At 44.0% G+C, this 17843-nt stretch overlaps 3 protein-coding genes and 1 long non-coding RNA gene across 4 annotated transcripts; 2 read left to right on the forward strand and 2 right to left on the reverse strand.

Moving 5' to 3' along the window:
• Positions 1–524: 524 nt before the first annotated feature.
• On the reverse strand, positions 525–1249 carry LOC100821515. Its single transcript, XM_010238366.1, has 2 exons — positions 780–1249; positions 525–627 (listed from the first exon to the last, which is right to left on the reverse strand). The coding sequence occupies exons 1-2, from the start codon at positions 1247–1249 to the stop codon at positions 525–527; spliced, it is 573 nt and encodes a 190-aa protein (XP_010236668.1).
• A 1005-nt stretch (positions 1250–2254) lies between these two features.
• On the forward strand, positions 2255–7570 carry LOC104584193 (ubiquitin carboxyl-terminal hydrolase 21). Its single transcript, XM_024461433.1, has 12 exons — positions 2255–2428; positions 3089–3172; positions 3299–3670; positions 3816–3884; positions 3989–4112; positions 4218–4328; positions 4841–4968; positions 5052–5372; positions 5447–5566; positions 5643–6294; positions 6419–6494; positions 6977–7570. Exons 1-12 carry the CDS (start codon positions 2255–2257, stop codon positions 7119–7121), a joined length of 2376 nt encoding a protein of 791 aa, XP_024317201.1. The 3' UTR covers positions 7122–7570.
• A 1492-nt stretch (positions 7571–9062) lies between these two features.
• On the reverse strand, positions 9063–13381 carry LOC100821825 (probable ADP-ribosylation factor GTPase-activating protein AGD8). The gene is made up of 7 exons (XM_010236734.3): positions 13142–13381; positions 12878–12996; positions 11675–12104; positions 11157–11417; positions 9972–10094; positions 9571–9672; positions 9063–9497 (listed from the first exon to the last, which is right to left on the reverse strand). Exons 1-7 carry the CDS (start codon positions 13211–13213, stop codon positions 9390–9392), a joined length of 1215 nt encoding a protein of 404 aa, XP_010235036.1. The 5' UTR covers positions 13214–13381; the 3' UTR covers positions 9063–9389.
• A 900-nt stretch (positions 13382–14281) lies between these two features.
• On the forward strand, positions 14282–16928 carry LOC112271571. The gene is made up of 4 exons (XR_002964707.1): positions 14282–14643; positions 15052–15497; positions 15610–15794; positions 16453–16928. It is a non-coding gene; the product is annotated as an uncharacterized LOC112271571 (long non-coding RNA).
• The last annotated feature ends 915 nt before the right edge of the window (positions 16929–17843 follow it).

A 17843-nucleotide genomic window follows, 5' to 3' on the forward strand; every position in this document is an offset into this window, starting at 1 on the left:
AGGGGATACCACAGGTGCCATTGCATGTAGTGTGACACGTCTCCTAGACGCGTGTCACAGCCACATGAAATACATTTCTGCTCATCCATGCTGGACGCCATGCAGCGCCCGGTCCACTGTATGCGGTAGAAAAAAATAGTTCGTAGGGTAGTCGTCCTAGCCTTGCTAAGCAAGGCTAGGCCTGCTGATAAGACTCTTGTCGGTGCATTAAATGCACTGCGCCCGCCGTCTTGTCCTGTATTCACTGTTCTGCGGGCCCCGCCTGCATGCCGACCCACGCGTGCTTCATCACTGCCGACCCACGCGTCCCGTATCAGTGGGATCCTGTGGGCCACTGGTACGACAGCCACAAAGGCAGTCATGACCTCCCACATCTGATCTTTCGACCAAGTGAGAGCAGGGTACCGGACGATGGCAAATCGAGCCTGCAACACACCAAATGCCCGCTCGACATCCTTCCTGCATGCTTCCTGTTGCGTCACAGACCAAGATCTTGCTCCTCCCGCGGGTGCGTTTTAGATTGTCTACACAAAGTTCAACCATTCTTGATAGATGCCATTTGCCAGGTAGTATCCCTTGTTGTACACATGGCCCTTGATCTCATAGTTCACCGAGGAGGAGCAGTGCCTTCAATGAGCATGACAAACACATTCGAGCATTGCAGCACATTGATGTCATTGTGCGATCCTGCCATACCGAAGAAGGCATGCCAAATCCACAGATCCTGATCGGCCGCCGCCTCAAGCACCACACTACATGATCCTTTGTGGCTTTTATACATGCCCTGGTGTGCAAATGGATAGTTCTTCCATGACCAATGCATACAGTCGATGATGCCAAGCATACCTGAGAATCCTCTTTCTGCATTCTGTGCCATGATCCGAGCTATGTCTTCTGCAGTGGGTGTCCTCAAGTACTGATCTCCAAACACCGCCACAATTGCCCTATAGAACCTGTACATGCAATGGATGGTCATGGACTCGGCCATACGGAGGTAGTCGTCCTGTGTATCGGCAGGAATTCCATAAGCAAGCAAATGGAGGGATGCCGTGCATTTCTGAATTGATGTGAAACCAAGTGTGCCGACGGCGTCCCTCTTCAATTTGAAGTAATCGTCGTACTCCCGGAGGTACTCGGCGATCTTCAAAAAGAGCTTCCGAGACATTCTGAAACGGCGCCGAAAGATCACATCGTTGTGCAATGGATCATCGGTGAAGTAGTCGGCGTACAGCATGCGGTAGCCTTCCATCCTTTGCCTCGCCTTGCTCTTGCCGCAGACCTTCCTTGATCCTCCCCTTCCCGGGCGCTCTGCATCTTCGGCGATGAGACCAAGAAGCGATGAGACGATGAGTTGATGCTCCTCTTCGCCGCCGGAGGCAGCATCATCGGCAGAGGCTACTCGTCAAAAAGCGCGGCGAGCATCTCTTCGTCGTCCGAATCCATGACCTTGGAAAATCGTTGAACACCTTGCGAGCAAGGTGGCCGCGGGGTGGGCACCGACGGGGTGCTGGAACTGGCCGGCGGCAGACGGCGGAACTGGAACTGCGGCGGCAAAGGAAGATCTATGCGGTGGCAGGTTTTTTTTCTATCTGCTGCGTACAGTCGCCAGTAAGAGGGGTGGTTCCGGCGGCGATTCGGGGGTGGAAGTCGCCAAAGCTGACAGAGAGGGGCAAATGGGGTATGTTTTTGGGTTTGTGCCGCTGACAGTGCTGGGTTGGGTTGGGTTCGGCCTGAGGACGCCGGCGAACTTTCTGGGCCGCACGGCTAAAAAAACAATTTAGAGAGGTTGGCTAGGTCGGAATTTTCAGGCCAACGCCCCCAACAGTGTTTAGGGGGGGCCTTTAGGAGGGACGGCTGGACGCTGCAGTCCTACTGGCAGACGCCACGAAGCGCAAATAAATCCGAACGATAAATGCTTGGTTAGCATTTTCCTGGTAGACAGCCCAGCCCCAGCGGATCCAAGGAAAGCAAACCGAACCGAACACGTTTGGCTGCGTTTGCCCCAGACCCGAAGCCCGAAGGACGACGACGAGGAGCCTGACCCGGCCAGGACTGTCTCCTCCGCGACGCGCCGGCCCTGGCATATAAAAGGAGCCTCTCCACCGCCTCCCTCCAGCAACGCAACGCAGAAGCCGCGTGCGTCCGCTCCCTTCCCACACACACCTAGAGCGTTCGATTCGAGCCCGCTCCCTCACCCCCATCCACCACCACCCACCGAAAACCCTCCCCAAAACCCTAGCCGGCTAACTCCCCCATGGCCGCAGACGCCGGCGACCAGCCCAACGCCGTCCTCCCGCCAATGCCGCCGCCGGTTCTGGAGGAGGAGGAGGAACAGGAGCAGGAACGGGAGCAGGAGCAGCCGGTGGCCGCCGCCGCGCTGCCTCAGCCGCTCGAATCGGCCGGCTTACAGCTGGGGGGCTCCGTTTTGGTGCGTCTTCATGCTTTCGCTTCGAGCCTTCGTCTTCCTTAATTTTAATTTTCGTTGTTGGTTACGCTTGATCATCGGTTTGCTGTTTCGATCGCGTTTGCTAGCTCGTGGCCGGCCTCTCAATCGAGCGGCTTTACCTACTGGAATCTCGGAGAATTTCATCTCGATCGCGTTTGCTAGCTCGAATTTCGGCTTTACCTAGCTATCCCGTGGGCGTTTGGGTGTCTGATCAATTGCGATTACGTCGCGGAAATCTATAGAGATCTCGGGAAGATTTCCTCTCTTTATGATTCCTCCCCTCTAGATAGCTACTCGCGACTCCAACGGCCGTTTTGGTTGGTTTTACGGCTCATATACGGTTTTCCCAAATTGCGTGATTTTAGCGTGATTTTGATTGTAGACTGTAGAGCAGGGGTTTTGTGCGTATGGTTGGTTGGTTTTACGGCTTTCCCCCGATCGATTTGGCACCAGATGTTTAGCGTGATTTTGATTATTGGTTCTCGTTCAAGGTTTTGGAGCAGGGGTTTTGTGCGTATTTGGTTGATCCAGATTTGAATTTGATGGTCGGTTTGGTTTGCTTCCGTCGCACCACAAATGCAATGCGGCTTATTTCCGACATTAAGGTCACTAATTTGGAAGCTGCCTGTTCGTTGATTGCAGGGGCCTGGTCCAGCGGACGAGGATGGAGACAAGGAGACCTCCCAAGACAAAAGTCCCTTCATTTCAGCTCCAGCGGACAAGGAGGTTTGCATTGTTAGCTTTTGCTTGCAGCTCTCTTTTTGTTTGCTGCTGCTAGTGCTCAGTTATTATCATGTAAACTTTTTGGCGTACCTATTCTAGCTAACATTTCAGTTCTTTTTTTTTCTCCAGGATTTCCAGGACGACTATGATCGTCATATGAGATGGAACATTATGAACCGTCGTGGACAAAGATATCACTGTCATGAACTTAACAGAAGAGATCATGGTCATGAACTTAACGGAAGAGATCACAGATATTATGTTGGTCATGAACTTAACGGAAGAGATCACAGAGATTATCTTGGTCATGAACTTAACCGAAGAGATCACAGAGTTTATTTTGCTCATGAACTTAACGGTTACAGATATAGTAATCGGTATTCATCGTATCATGATAATCCTCTACGATTTGGAAATGATTATCTCGATAGGAGTTATGGTCCTTGTGGATATGAAGACAGACGAATGTATCGTCATCATACGAATCAGCAGAGTCTGATGGTATACCATATATGTTCCTTTTGCATATTTGTTACTGATTGTGTGCTATCATCCAAACCTTCTTGATATTTGATTGTTTGTACATAGCATATTTGATATGTTAGTCTGTTTAGTTTTGACATCTTCTACTCTGTCTTGTGCCTAGTATTCTGATGATTATAAAGATCCTCCCTGCTGTTCTGTCATTCAACCTTGTGAGAAAAACTACCCTGTGGTAAGTTAGACTTGTGCTACGTTTTCATGCCTGCTATGCTTCGTTTTCTTTTGAAATCAAGTTTAGATATGTGTTTGTTTTACTGCTTTGCATTGATTTCATAGGGTTCTTCTCTTTATAATCCCGAGAAGTGGATATGTTTCCTCAATTGCATATTACAGTGTGTGGTTCACACTGTACCCCTTGTGTCCAAGCTTCTGAGTGATCATCACCAAGGTCCATGCCCTAGTAAGTCATCTAATTTAGTTTACTTTTTACCCTTTATTTTACATGTAGACGAGCATCTCTTATCAATTATCATGTTTTCAATTGAGTTGTTTGAATTTTCCCTAGGTGGTTCGGATGAATTCTGCTGTTACTGCTCCCTACGATTTCATGCTGCTGAAGTTATTGTGCACTCTGGAGATGTTCTCTACCCCAGGAAATTCGTCAAACTTCTGAATTGTATGTTCAACTGAACCTTTAAATTTTCATTTCCCCACACTCAATGCGCTTTCTTGTAGTGCTGATCTTGTGTAGCTGGGTGTATGCTTGACTCTTTGTTCAACTGAATCATCAATTCTCTTCTGCGTATGCCTCTGATCCAAAATATAGCTCTTTAGAACATTGACAGTATCGAAGATGGTACATTGACCATCAATTTCTGTGCTAAACATGTTGCATCACATAAAAATAATTATACAGTATAAAAAAGTATTTCATGATATTCCATTAACGTAAATCTATGATTTGGATGCTAGTGATTTTTTCTTTATCGAAGCCGTGAAACTTAGAAATGTTGACTATTACCAATCCGAAAAGAACTTACTTTTTGGATTGGAGGTATGCATTCCTTCAACATATCACTTGTTAATTTGTTATAATCTCGTTATTACAGACTTGAGACATCCCTATAATCTCGTTATTACACACAAACACTAAGCTTGGTTTTCCAAAAACTGGTTTGCACTCTGCAGTAATATTTCCAGATTCTGTATCGGGACGACATGAAGATGCACACGAATTCCTCCGCTGCTTACTTGATAAATTAGATGAGGTCTCTTCTATTGTCAAAGAAATATTTGGAGGCCAGCTGAAAAGCCAGGTGTAGTTGTTGATCCTCTACCGGTCGGATCAGTATCCATGATAATCCAACGGAATATTGACTAAATCTTTTTCTTTGCTCAGTTGTATTGTCCAGAGTGCAATCATTGCTCAGACAGATTGGAGCCTTTCCTTGACCTCAACTTGGAGGTTAACCAGATGGAATCTGTAATAGATGCGCTAAAGTCTTTCACAAAGATTGAGGTGGTTGAAAATTTCATTTGTGATGGATGCAAATCTCGTGTGAATATGGAAAAGCACTTCAAGGTGGAGCAGGCTCCAGAAGTTCTTGTAATCCAGCTGAAACGGTTTCAAAATTTGGAGAGTTGTACATCTAAGATTGAAGACATGGTGAATTATCAGTTAGAGCTGGATTTAAAACCCTTCATGAGCTCTCCGGATGATGTGAGTTCATTTTATTCTCATTTATCCATATTCCCTTAGCATCATAAATATGGCTGACAAGCAATTTGCTGCAGAAACCTCAAAACTATGATTTGTATGGAGTTGTAGAACACTTGGGTACTCCATCAAAAGGTCACTATGTTTGTTTTATCCGTTCGTCACAAAAAGATTGGTTTTTCTTCAATGACGATAAGGTAATTTATTGTTGGTAACAATTGTTTCTTTTAATCTGTCTTTACATTGATTATTATTGATTGGTTCTTGCCGCAGGTTGTAAAATGGAGTGAGGATGGAGTTTTGGACAATAAAGCATACCTTTTGTTCTATGTCAAGCAAGGTTCATGCCGGTGGTTCTCTACCTTACTAAAGAAAAAGGACATATTGCCGTTGGATCATTTAAAAGAAGTGGAAGAACGGTTCAACAAGGAAATTGATTCAAGTGACAGTGATGGGAGCAATCACGGTGGTAGTGATAGTTATGAACAAGATACCACGCGGCATTGCTTTGGTTCACCAGCAGAGAAAAATGAAGCTGGTCCTAGTTCGGCAGGCTTAACACAACAAGAAAATGATAATGGTAGTATCTTGTGGAATGCACCTGACCAAAATGAAGTAAGTTGCAGCCTGGGTGGATCGCCATCTGAAGAGACAGATAACCCCCACCCCCCTTCCCGATCACGTGCGATAAATGGATATGTTGGTGGGTTGGCGTTGCTATTGGAGAACAAAGAAAACGTCAGCCCACAGGGATCACATGACATCAAGGAATTGAGCCATAGCATACATGGATCATCATCACAGGCTAATGATGCAGGCTCCCACGGAGGGTCGCCACAAGAGATTGAGAGCAGCTGCAGCTTACTCCAATCATCATCACAGAAACAAGAATACGACTGTCCTCCTGAAAGCTCGTCTTTCCGTAGTAAGTTTAATATTTCTCTGTTAACAGAAACAAACTGAAATTTGCTCACACAAGTTGCCCACAGCAGTCCTAGTTTGTGCTGGTGGATGGTGTTTTACCAGGCTTATGTCTTCTTGTTTTACAGAAGACGATGAGATGAGCAGCTGTTGTGATTCTCCTGCTGGACCGCTGTGCGCATGTAGGAGGATGGGCATCTCAAGGTCCAGAACAGTAGGCTCCAACTCCGACAACATTACTAAGGGCGAGTGCATTACTTAGTTTGTGCAGATATAGAATTGGCATGGTTTGGTTTGAGTATTGTGCAACCACTGCAACTCTTTTGGATTTTCTCTTTGGCATGGATGGATGCTTCACTGGCTTCTGAGTTCTGACAATAACTGTTCATGTTCGTCCTGTGAGCAAAGCAAACATGGAAAAGAATATAAGCTATAGTCATTCCCCCTTTAACAGGAAATCTACCCCTATTTGTACGGGAAAAGATGACTTGCTCACCAGTGGTTGCAATTCTGCAATTTACTATCTGCTAGCTCTTTTTTTGTTTCTTTAAATTCTAGTTTGTAGCATTGGAAGCAAAAGTCAGGAGTTAGATAGATGTAGGTAATGTACTTATATGATACTTTTAGCTTGATGGGTTTGCTCTTACCTTACTGTTAGTCATGAGATGTGTTTGTCCCGTCTGCAGATGGTGGGTACGCAAGCAGAGCAAGGAAGCGGATGAAGCTCAGGTCCGCAGGTGCAAGGAACGTGAAGCAGAAGAAGAAGGATGTGAGCTTAAGGAAGCTACTGGTGAGGAAGAGTGCAACGTGGGCGTCAAGAGGGAGGTATAGGAGAAGGCGAAGGTAGCAGGAGACAGCAGCACAAAGGAGTACTGAGTAGCTATTACCTATTAACACCGCAGCAAGGAATTTTTGTGCCGAGTAGAGCAGTGGCACTGTACTCTTGGGGCGCTTTTATCAGATGTCTGAGCCTTGCGAAACTGTACTTGTCCAATGCTGGAAGTGTTTGTCTTGTTGCAGGCAATTTGCCTCCAAGCGACGCTGCACCGTGGGATGAATTCACAATGAGAGGAAATCTGCAGCCACCGTAGTTGGTCCATTATTGAATCTCGGGGTCTCTGGACCTGCTTTACTCTCTTTACCTCTATTAGTAGTAATTGTGTATGTACAATGGATGGGTCAATTAGTACATGAAAAATTATTAGTCAGAAAAAAAAATACTCAAATAACCGTAATTTTGAATTGTATAAAGTAAATTGTAACCAATGCCATGTCCTCATGTATACCTAGTTAACGACAAAGGGACATTGCTAGGTAATCACAACATGTTTTACAACATATATCATTGAAGCCACGTGAAGCATTGGATTTAGTCAGTTCGATGGCTAGGATCTTTGGATCTACTACAACTCCTGCTTTTAACAATAGTATTTCTCTCCGTCCCATATTAAGTGACAAAATATTACATGCATCTAAACGCTTTTTTAGTATAGATACATTCATATTTGGGCAAATTTGAGTCACTTGATACGGGGACGGAGTGAGTAGTATATAAATAAAGATCTCAACTTAGTAAAAGATGTGAGCTTTCACCCTCTTAATCTCTTATCAAAGCCGCAGCTAACCAAGAAAATGGGAAAGCCAGCAAGGGGGGTCATGCTATCTGATGATCTGATGCAAACAGAACAAAGAGAGGAAAAATAAAAGAATTACTGTAACATCTTTTCACTAAAAAAACATCTGGCCATAAGCAATTAATCTCCAGCTCCATATTTTTACCGAAGACAACGGCAGTGTATTATTGAAGCTTATAATGTCGACGCAGACTCTAGTAATGGAAGTATAATTATAAAATTCTGAAATTTAAACAAGTGATCTAAAGGTTAGAGCCAAGTGAAGCTACAAATTAGTACTCCCTCCGTCATTGTGTAGATTCGTTCATTTTTAAAAAATAAAATTGCAACACTTATTTTGGAACGGACGAAATACATTGAAATCTTACACCACCAAACAAACTCTCAAATACAATCTTGCACCAAGCGAACTCTTAGGCCTATTGCATGGCTGCATGGGACACATCAGTAAACCTGCGAACGGTACAGAAGTTCAAGTTCTGGCGATCCGTACAAAAGTTTAATTTCTTGAACTTCCACATATTCTTTTCTTAGGACTGATTTCAACCGATGAATACATGAGCGCTTGTCCCTTTGTTTAAGCATTCAATATCTCTAGGTCCTCGGATGACAAAAATGCTTATGAAAACATGCGTGATGTGAAGAAAAAAACATGGTTTGAAGTGGCATGTCTACATGGCAATGTGATGGGCCTGCTGAGGTGACATGCTTGCATGTTAAAAAAAAATAAGTTATGGGGTGCTTCTATTTAGATATATAGATATAGAAGATGTGTATCTATGTATTTGGATGTTAGTCTTTTGGAACATTATAAAATATTACTAGTAACATTGTGTGACTAACATGGGATCAGTGTTATGAAAGCACCGGTTTATTGAACAAACCGGCAACCACATCACATCAGTACGCAAGTGATGACATTTTTTACAAACAGTAGTGAGATGGTGAATTTTTTTAGAACAAATGCCAAGCTGGTAGTTTGCTGTACCGGCTAGTGAGTAGTGACTACCACCAAAATTTTTTTGACAGAACGATACAAATATTTCGACTATAATGGTTTACTTAAGGTTTGGTTTATTGAGTGCTTAAGCATTTTGATTTGCCTGGAAGGGCTGGCAACTTCCAGCTTCTCATACGATTAGAACACATGTACTGGCAATTATACTATAATATGGTACGCAATGGTCATTACAAAGAAAGGGCACTTTTAGGTAGCATCCATCTAAATTCCCACAGAAACAGAACTTGACTCTTGGGACAAAACCTTTTCTGTCACAGGTCGGAATGCTAGCATGACTTTAGCCAGTACAGCATTCACGATAAAACCTCAGTCCTTTCTCTCACGACGACTATATCGAGTTCTTAAGTTTTTAGGACACCTATGGACTCCTACACGGATCTGCCAGGCATGCAAGCCATGACCAATTTGTTATCATGTAATGGGATTCTTGACTGTAAATTAAGCTCAAAGGATCCGGTCTTGAAGATCAGACATGATGTTGGATGCCATAGATGTCAGCTTCTTCCCAGTCTCCCCAGCCATGCTCTTCAGAGAGGTCAAGTCCTGAGTGGCCTGCAGAGACAAACAGAGCATCAACACATGTCCATCAAGGAAAGTGGCCACGCTAATGGTACTCCGGTGATACCTGGAAGGAGATTCGGTTGATCAAATCTGAAGCATTCAGATCAAGATTTGAATTATTCGGTTGTTGGCCAAATAGATCAGCACTTGAAATGGCAGATGATCCCTACAGGAACATATAAGTGAGGAAGACATAAGATTCCACACAGTACCAATCACTAGAGATGTGACGTGATGAGAACAGATTATTCACTTTGTATCACGATTAAAACTCATATAAACAGAAATCTACATGTAAACATCAAAAAATAATATAAAAATAGGAGGATGGAGATGTGAAAACGACATCCCAAGATTGAAGCAAGGGCTAGGCCAGGTCCGTGACATTAAGGTTTGTTCTAATCAAAGACCAAGAATAAGTTTATTGTCATGCCAGACTACCAGCAATGACAGTGATATACTTACAGAAAACTTTTGGAGCGAGAGTTGACCCTCCTTTTCCAGATTGGCCTGATCACCGAAAAACTGAGATGATGAAATCGACTTTGCATTTGAGAACTTTTGTCTTGCTTCGTTACTTTCCTCAACCTGGAGATCATTGCAATCGATTATTTCAAAGACCGCTTGGAAGTTGGACCTCAACACAAGAATATAAAATTTAGCATATAGTCCCTCCGATCCTAAATTGTTGTCGTTGTTTTAGTTCAAAGTACTTATTACATGTAACCAATTTGCACAACATTTCAAGAGGGAATGCCCTCATATGCTTGCACAGATGGAGTCAAGAAACCAGCATGGTCAGCATGAATTTGAGATGACACTTGAACAATATGATTGTGATGAGCAGAATATGATATAACTTACAAGCTTACATGTAATGGTAACCAACTGTATGACAATAATAAAGGGCGAAGATTAACCATGCCCAAAATAATGAAAGCAGAAACTTGGGCCATTTTTCAGCTACAACATACTATGACCTATGACCATCAAACGGACCTTAACAACTAAGGCAGACATGAAAGCTATTGATATACAACATGCATAATTAAAATTCAAACCAGGATAAATCAAGCAAGTAATTCAGCTTCAAATGTGTAAAACCCACTTAAAATGCAGATATACAGCGAACATTTTACCATCCAATCATGTATATTTGCTATCCTTGACCTTGCAATGCTGTTAGTCAATTACTATCAGACTTGAATGCGGAACTTTTGAGAAACAAGATAGCTATTTCAATACATACTGCCACCAGTTGGGTTACCTAACACTAACACTGAACTATAAACAAATTATATTCTTGTACATATACTTTCTTCTTTCTCCTAATATTGCATGGCAGAGCTCCTGCCTTTCTCGGCAAAAAAATAAAAATAAACACATTATATGTAGCAAACCAAATGCTTCCCCAAATAGTTTGAAGTTAATCAAACCAAATGCTCCTCTTTGGAGTCCTGAATTGATAGACATGCAATTTATGCAAAACAGCTGCAACATCACATCACTGACTTCGCACAAAATGATTCATCATTGTATATGATGCAACTACCCTTTTTTCTCAAACACACAAAAGTGTGCGTCATTTTGTATTAGAAGAGAAACGCCAAAGTAGCGCCAGGATAAGGTACTGAATAACTGAAACATTACCTGCACTTTGGATGAACTAGAGGTAGATTTCTTGTGATATCCACTGTCCATTCCAAATTCACCGAAGAAGTTGGAAGACTTTGGGGGTGCAACATGTCCAAAAGCCTTGTTTCCCTCACAGCTGCTCCCAGCAGAAGGTACATTTTCTACATATTCAAATCGGGAAGTACGAGATTTGCTCCTAGCTGTAGTGCTCTCAGTCACTAATGGCAGGGCAGGAGCTGGCTCTTCAGGTTTCTGCTCATATAGGTTTTCACTTGGCTAAAACAAACGAGAAAAGTTAATAGTATAGAATTCCACAGGATTAAACGAAATAAATCAAAGAAATTTGGTAATTTAGAAGTTCAGTGGAAATCCACAAAAATGAGTGTCATATGAGCACAAAGATACTCCTCTTTTTTTATTACTCTAAAATAGGCAAATCAGATCTAGTAACTCATCGTATGTTTAATAAAGGTCGAACAAAAATAGGGCTATTATCTCTTTTGTTTAAGTGGTGTACACTACAGCAAGCGTACCTTTGATGTAAGCTTGCGTGCACCAAGTCCACCAGTCTTACTTCCAGGCTTCTTTGCACCAATTGGCTTCTTGAATGAATGGGTAGGAGCTTTTGGTGAACGATTAACTTCAGACTCATTCTTCTCATTTACAACTTCTTTCGATGCCTCTGCCAGTTTGAGATCTGGAAATGGAGCAGCTTGGGTTGAAGTCTGAAAAGCTGCCACCGGGGAGGACGGCCAACTATTGTTGCCATCTTCGGTAGAACTTTTAGCAACCTCTTTAGTAAGCAACTGCCGGTATAAGTCAGCAGCTCTTGAAGTGTACTTTGCTTCAATCTTTCCACCATCAGTCCAACCATGCTGCTTAAAGAAAGCTTGTGCACGGTTGTTTCCACCGTAAACCATCATTTTCAATTGTTCTGGGGTCCAAGAATCCAAATTTGTTGATCTGCAGATTATTGTCAAAACTCGGTGATAAATTTCCATAATTCCTATTCAATGTCCAACAGTAAGAGTGAGAATATGCTAGATGGTCAGGATCGGAAGGAAAAGAAAAGGTGACCACAATAAATGTATGACACAAATACAGGCTAAATCAACTTGGACATATTTTACAATGAATTTACCAACTCAAATACATATATTCAGATATCAGAAACGCAAGTTGACAGACTGATGCCAGTCAGAATCATAATTCAATCGTTCCATAAGGAGAAGGATGATTTACAAAGTTTAGCCAAAAATGTTACGCTGAAAATTTTGAACATTGGCTAACTTCATTCGACAATATGCTCTTCACTGAACATGCATGATGAAAAAATGGCACCTCAGCACAATCTATTCCACCAACTGTTCATGATCTAGAGGCCCAGTGATAAGAATGGAGAATAAACCCCAGCTCCCTAGATTAAAAACAACAGTGGGCATAGATATTACAGATTGGCTCATCCACAGAAAAGGTTACACATTCATTAGTACTATATGCCACATTCTGTCACAAGAATCGATTCTTGACATGACATGAAAATTTAGACGAGCATGACAATGAATCAATCCGAACCCTAGCTAGACGATCCAAATCTGAATTCTACGTTGATTGCTTTTCTCCCATACATGTGCACAGCTGATCATTCTGAAACCACACCGCACTAGATTACACTCGGACAGTGAGTGAGGCGCGCAACGCAAGCGCCCTGAGGAAAGGAGGCTGGGAAATCAGACCTGACAAATGAAACGTGGACGCCAAGGCTGCGGTGGACGGCAGAGCAGTCGATGCAGAGGAAGACGCCGTAGGTGACGGAGGCCCAGGTAGGGTTCTTGGCGTTGCAGTCGAAGCACATCTGCACACACACAAACACAGAGACAGGGAGGGAGGGAGGGCACGGCGATGAGACGACGCGGAATCGATGGCACGGCAGCAAAGCGAAATTCCCTGCGCAATCGAATCAAAACCGAATGGAGTGGAACCCGATCACCGCGACGAACCTTGTTGTCGGATTTGGCGCGGAGCTTGCGGAAGACGGAGCTCTTGTCGGCGGCGGCGGCGTCGGTCGCCATGGCGACGAGGCGATCCAACGCCCGGCCCGGCCGAATCGAGGACCGAGGAGAGGCGGAGACGGGGAGATGGGAGCGGAGGAAGGAGGAAGAAAGAGGAGACGATGGATGCCACGCGACGCAACGCACCGCAACACGAAGCGGAGGCGAGGAAATGGTGCTTCTTCGCCTTTCTGCTTCGCACTCCACCTCCACGTGTGCCTCGTGCCCTTGCGGCTCCTCTATATGGGCCGAATAGCATCGCGTGATTTGAGCCCAGTAACAATTTAGGCCCAGTGAGCTGTTATCATGAACTGTCCGGCCCATGCTGCTTCCTTGAATCCTTGTCGCAGTTCCACAGTTCAGAATTCACACTTGGGCAGTTCGGCCCCCTCAAAAAAAAAAAAAACTCGCACTTGGGCCGGCGCCGACGAAGTGCGGGCGGGCACCAGCCGCCGTATCCTCTCCTCGTCGGGCTCCGCCTGTATCTTCCTATCCACGGCCTCTGGCGTCCGTCTCCTCTCCTACCGCGACTAAACCCCAGCGACGCGGCAGCTCCGGCGCCTGCCACCTGTTCGACGGAATGGCTGAGAGCGTGGTGGCCGGCAAGGAGGAGGAGGACCGCATCAGCCCCCTACCGGACGACCTCCTCCGTTACATCCTGTCGTTCCTGCTCTCGCGCCAGGCCGTTTGGACGTCCGTGCTCGCTCGCCGCTGGCGCAACCTCTGGAAGTCGGTGCCCGCGGTGCGCATCGATGAAGACGAAATAAATACCTGGTTTGTCAACTCCCTGCTACTCCTCCGCGACCGGGCGCCACTGCATGAGCTCGAGATCATTTCCTGTTTCGATGATTCATATGCGCCCCGGCACATGGAGATGTGGCTCCGGTATGCTGCATCGTGCCACGTCCAGGCGATTCGAGTTGACGTGCATGAATATGATCTCAGTGCGCGTGTGCCACTACCCAACAGGACTCTCATCTTCCAGCAGTTGACAAGGCTAAATCTCTGTGGTGTTGAACTTGAGGAACACTCTAGATTTTTCGAGCTGCCCGGTGCTAGAGGTATTGCAGATATATTTTTGTGAGATCAATGCTGAGAAGATCTTGTGCCAATCATTAAGACCTCTAGTCATGTCTGAGTGCCATTTCGTTTGGTGTATCCGCACTTGTATCTCTTGCCCAAGTCTCACTGACTTGGAACTTAATGACAATGCGGGTTTGACTCCTTTCCTTGAGAGCATGCCATCGTTGGTAACGGCCTCCGTCTGGTTTGATGGAGATTGGGCTGATCGTGAATATCGTTATGATCATTGTTTTGATAGTTACTATGGGGGCTGTGATGACGGGTCTTGTCTTGCCTGCCATATCATCAACCTTGAAGGTGATGGTTGTGTGTTTCTAGAAGGACTGTGCGGCGCTACAAACTTGAAGTTGACGAGTGCTCCTGAAATGGTATGCTTTCACGTTTGTTGTCTCATCGGGTTCATTGCCATCGGGTCTTGTACATTCGTACCCATCAATAGAAACACGTCAGACAAGCTGCAGATGTGCATTGCATGTTTGCTGAAGATTCATATTTGAATCATTATGAAGACATTGACTCATAGTTGGTTCGTGAAAATGACAGTACATTATGCATATGTGCCTATATTGCTAGTTGATACTTCTGCATTCTACTATCCAAAAGCTTAAGATTGATATTAATTTTTCGAAACATGTTAAATTTGCCCACAATTTAGATGATATGACTTATTGAGTTTCTGAATAAACTATAAACTTTTGAAATCTGAAACCCTGCAGAAAGCTTCTATTCGATTCAGTATTATTAAGTTAACTACTAACCCTCTCCACTTTGTACAGTTTATTTGCAGAAGGGATTTTAAATGGCGCCATACGTTTAGCAAGTTAAAAACATTGTTACTTAATGAGTGGTGTCTGGTTGCTGACTTCAGTGGATTGGTATACTTTCTTCGATACTCACCAATTCTAGAGAGGCTTAGGGGCTGTTTGGTTGCTGTCCTGAAGCCCATGTGCCTGGCCTGAAGACTCCCTGGAAGCTGCCTGTAAATTGTTTGCTTAGCACCCTGAACAGCAGCCTGGCTCAGGCCACCAAAACTGAGCGCCTGAGCGTGGCTTCAGTTTTGAAGAAACATGCCTGAGGTTCTACTCACATTTATTACCGTCAGGCACAAAGCTCTGAAGCAGTCCAAACCAAACAACAATTTTCTTCCAAGCCTAACCAGGCAATAGTTAACAGATTCTCAGGCAACCTTCAGGCATCATATTTTTTCAGGCACGATACTCAGGTCTCTAACCAAACAGACCCTAAGTACTATATGTTTTCTAAATACCATAGCATTTGTCTTTGAAGACATCATTTAATTTTGATTGATTTCAGTTAAATTTTGTTTCCTACAGCAACAATCGATCAACGAAAGCTACAAGCCGAGAAAACAATTCTCGGTATCGAAGAATCTCAAAGCAGTTGAAATCAAGTGTCAAAAGGAAGATGAAAGGATTCACCAAATTACAAAGATCCTTATCAGCCTTGGAGTACCTGCTCAGCATATTAACATCCAACATAGACTTGTGGCATTTTAATTGTAAGCAACTATTACCACTCTTCACGATTATTATGTTTCTGCTGTGAACATGCGTGTATTTAAAATGTAGCAATAGCAAAAGGTATGAGATAAATGTAGAGAGAGCAAAGGTTACGACATACAAAGACATATTATTTTAAATTTGGAAAAGTGGACATCCACATTTTGTGAGGCCAGTAAGAAAACAATTCCATATCATGTTTCAAGAAAAATCTACCTAGGTCCAAGCAGCATTGCGTGCCTTGTGCCATTTTGCATCCTTTGGATCGTTAATGCCACACTGGCACTCACACTGGCGCATGTTAATGGGCCTGCACAACAGCAAGTTAAAACTTCTTACTCCCTCCGTCCAACAAAAGATGTCTCAACTTTATTAAAATTTGAATGTATCTAGACATGACTTAGTGTATAGATGCATTCAAATTTAGTCAAATTTGAGACATCTTTTGTTGGACGGAGGGAGTATCAGTTTCATGTTAATGACACATCCGTTCAGCTGTCCAACAACCCGGTCAAGTTTCATCATCCCAGAGATTTATTATAGCAATCTTTTAATCTTTTACATCTTATTTTGAAGATAGATATGAAGTGTTCATCGTGTCATTTCTCTTAGTCTTGCCTTCCATGTGCTGATTCTGTCTTACTATTGTTTATTTAGGCTTCAGTTTCGAGCAGGGGTAGCTTCAGCTGGTATACTGTTTCTTCGTTTTACAGATTTTACGCCCCTGAATCTGGTCTGGGATCACTAAGTTCTGTTGATCAGGATTGTCTGCCTACCCCTGTCCGGTTTGTATGAAATTTTGTATAATATGGTATGCAACTCGAGTAGGTTTAAATGTCACCCTAGTCCCTGTTGCACCGCTGCTCATTTTCCTGAACCCAGTGCAAGGCCTGAGCTGATCTCGCGCTAAAGAACTTGGCAATTGGCATGGGCATCCACGTGATTGATGTTATGTTTCCCATGTAAGAAAATAAAGCAGGTGTAGTCTGGTCAGCGGCTGGCTAGTAGCTTGTTGACAATGCATACATGTACTATGTATAGATGCATGTTTGGCACATCTTGACGTAAGTGATCTATTTTGCTCTTCGGTGTCTAGCTCAACGAGGCAACATTAACTGGTATCTTTTCTTTTCCATGTTTCTGAAGGAACTATAACTGAATCTCATTCGGAGACTTCCTAAGCTTGTTGCATTACCTGTTATTGGGTTCCACAGGCCATTGCGAATTTGCGAGAACCTAACTAATTTGCTTTACGCATTCATTCCAGTACATCCGCACACACACACACACATGAATACGCCTTTCTCTCCCTGATGTTTAGAGTTCATTCATGTATGAAAAGAATGTATTTTGAACAAGAAGGTGTGCTGGAACGCATGGAGTGATGTGTGCTGGTGGTGGATCACTGCACCACTAGTCCTGATGGCTTGATAACAAGAGGGGCTAAGCTAGGTGGCGTGTTGCTTTCAGGTGGACCTAGATGAGACGCCTAAGAAGGGTACATATGTAGCCATCAAAGAGCAATGGGTCCTTTGAGTCTTTGACAAAACATGACAAGTTAAGTAGGAAAAGGATCGGTTAAAGGGCGTAGTACTGAGTGAGCTATCCATCTAGCTCTAGCACTTGTTAACTTGCTGCTGCTTTTCGCTCTTCCTCCTGCTCCTGCTGCTGCTTGAAAACGTGTTGTAATTAACGGAAAAGGAGCTCAGTCCGGAGACAGACGGGGGAAAGGGCACCACTAGAGGTCCAACATAGATCTGCTGGGGAATCCATCAGAAATACTAGCACTCCGTATAAATGGCTAACGTGTCGTCTTCAGCAGAACATCCGCCTGCCTCCGGCAGTGATTACAAGTAAAAACCCACACGCTGGAGAATTGATTTGAGATTTGAGGTATCACGACGAGTGACATCACTCCTCGGTCACACCCCAAGCTCCAATTTCGATTTTGCTCCTAGGTAAAGAAAAACGCCTAGCCCTAGCTCGCGGGAGGATCTTGTAACTAGCGAATGGCGGGGGTCCATGAAAATTCCACGATTCCGTCCACT

Source organism: Brachypodium distachyon, chromosome 3 (genome assembly GCF_000005505.3).
Source record: "Brachypodium distachyon strain Bd21 chromosome 3, Brachypodium_distachyon_v3.0, whole genome shotgun sequence".
NCBI lineage: Eukaryota > Viridiplantae > Streptophyta > Magnoliopsida > Poales > Poaceae > Brachypodium > Brachypodium distachyon.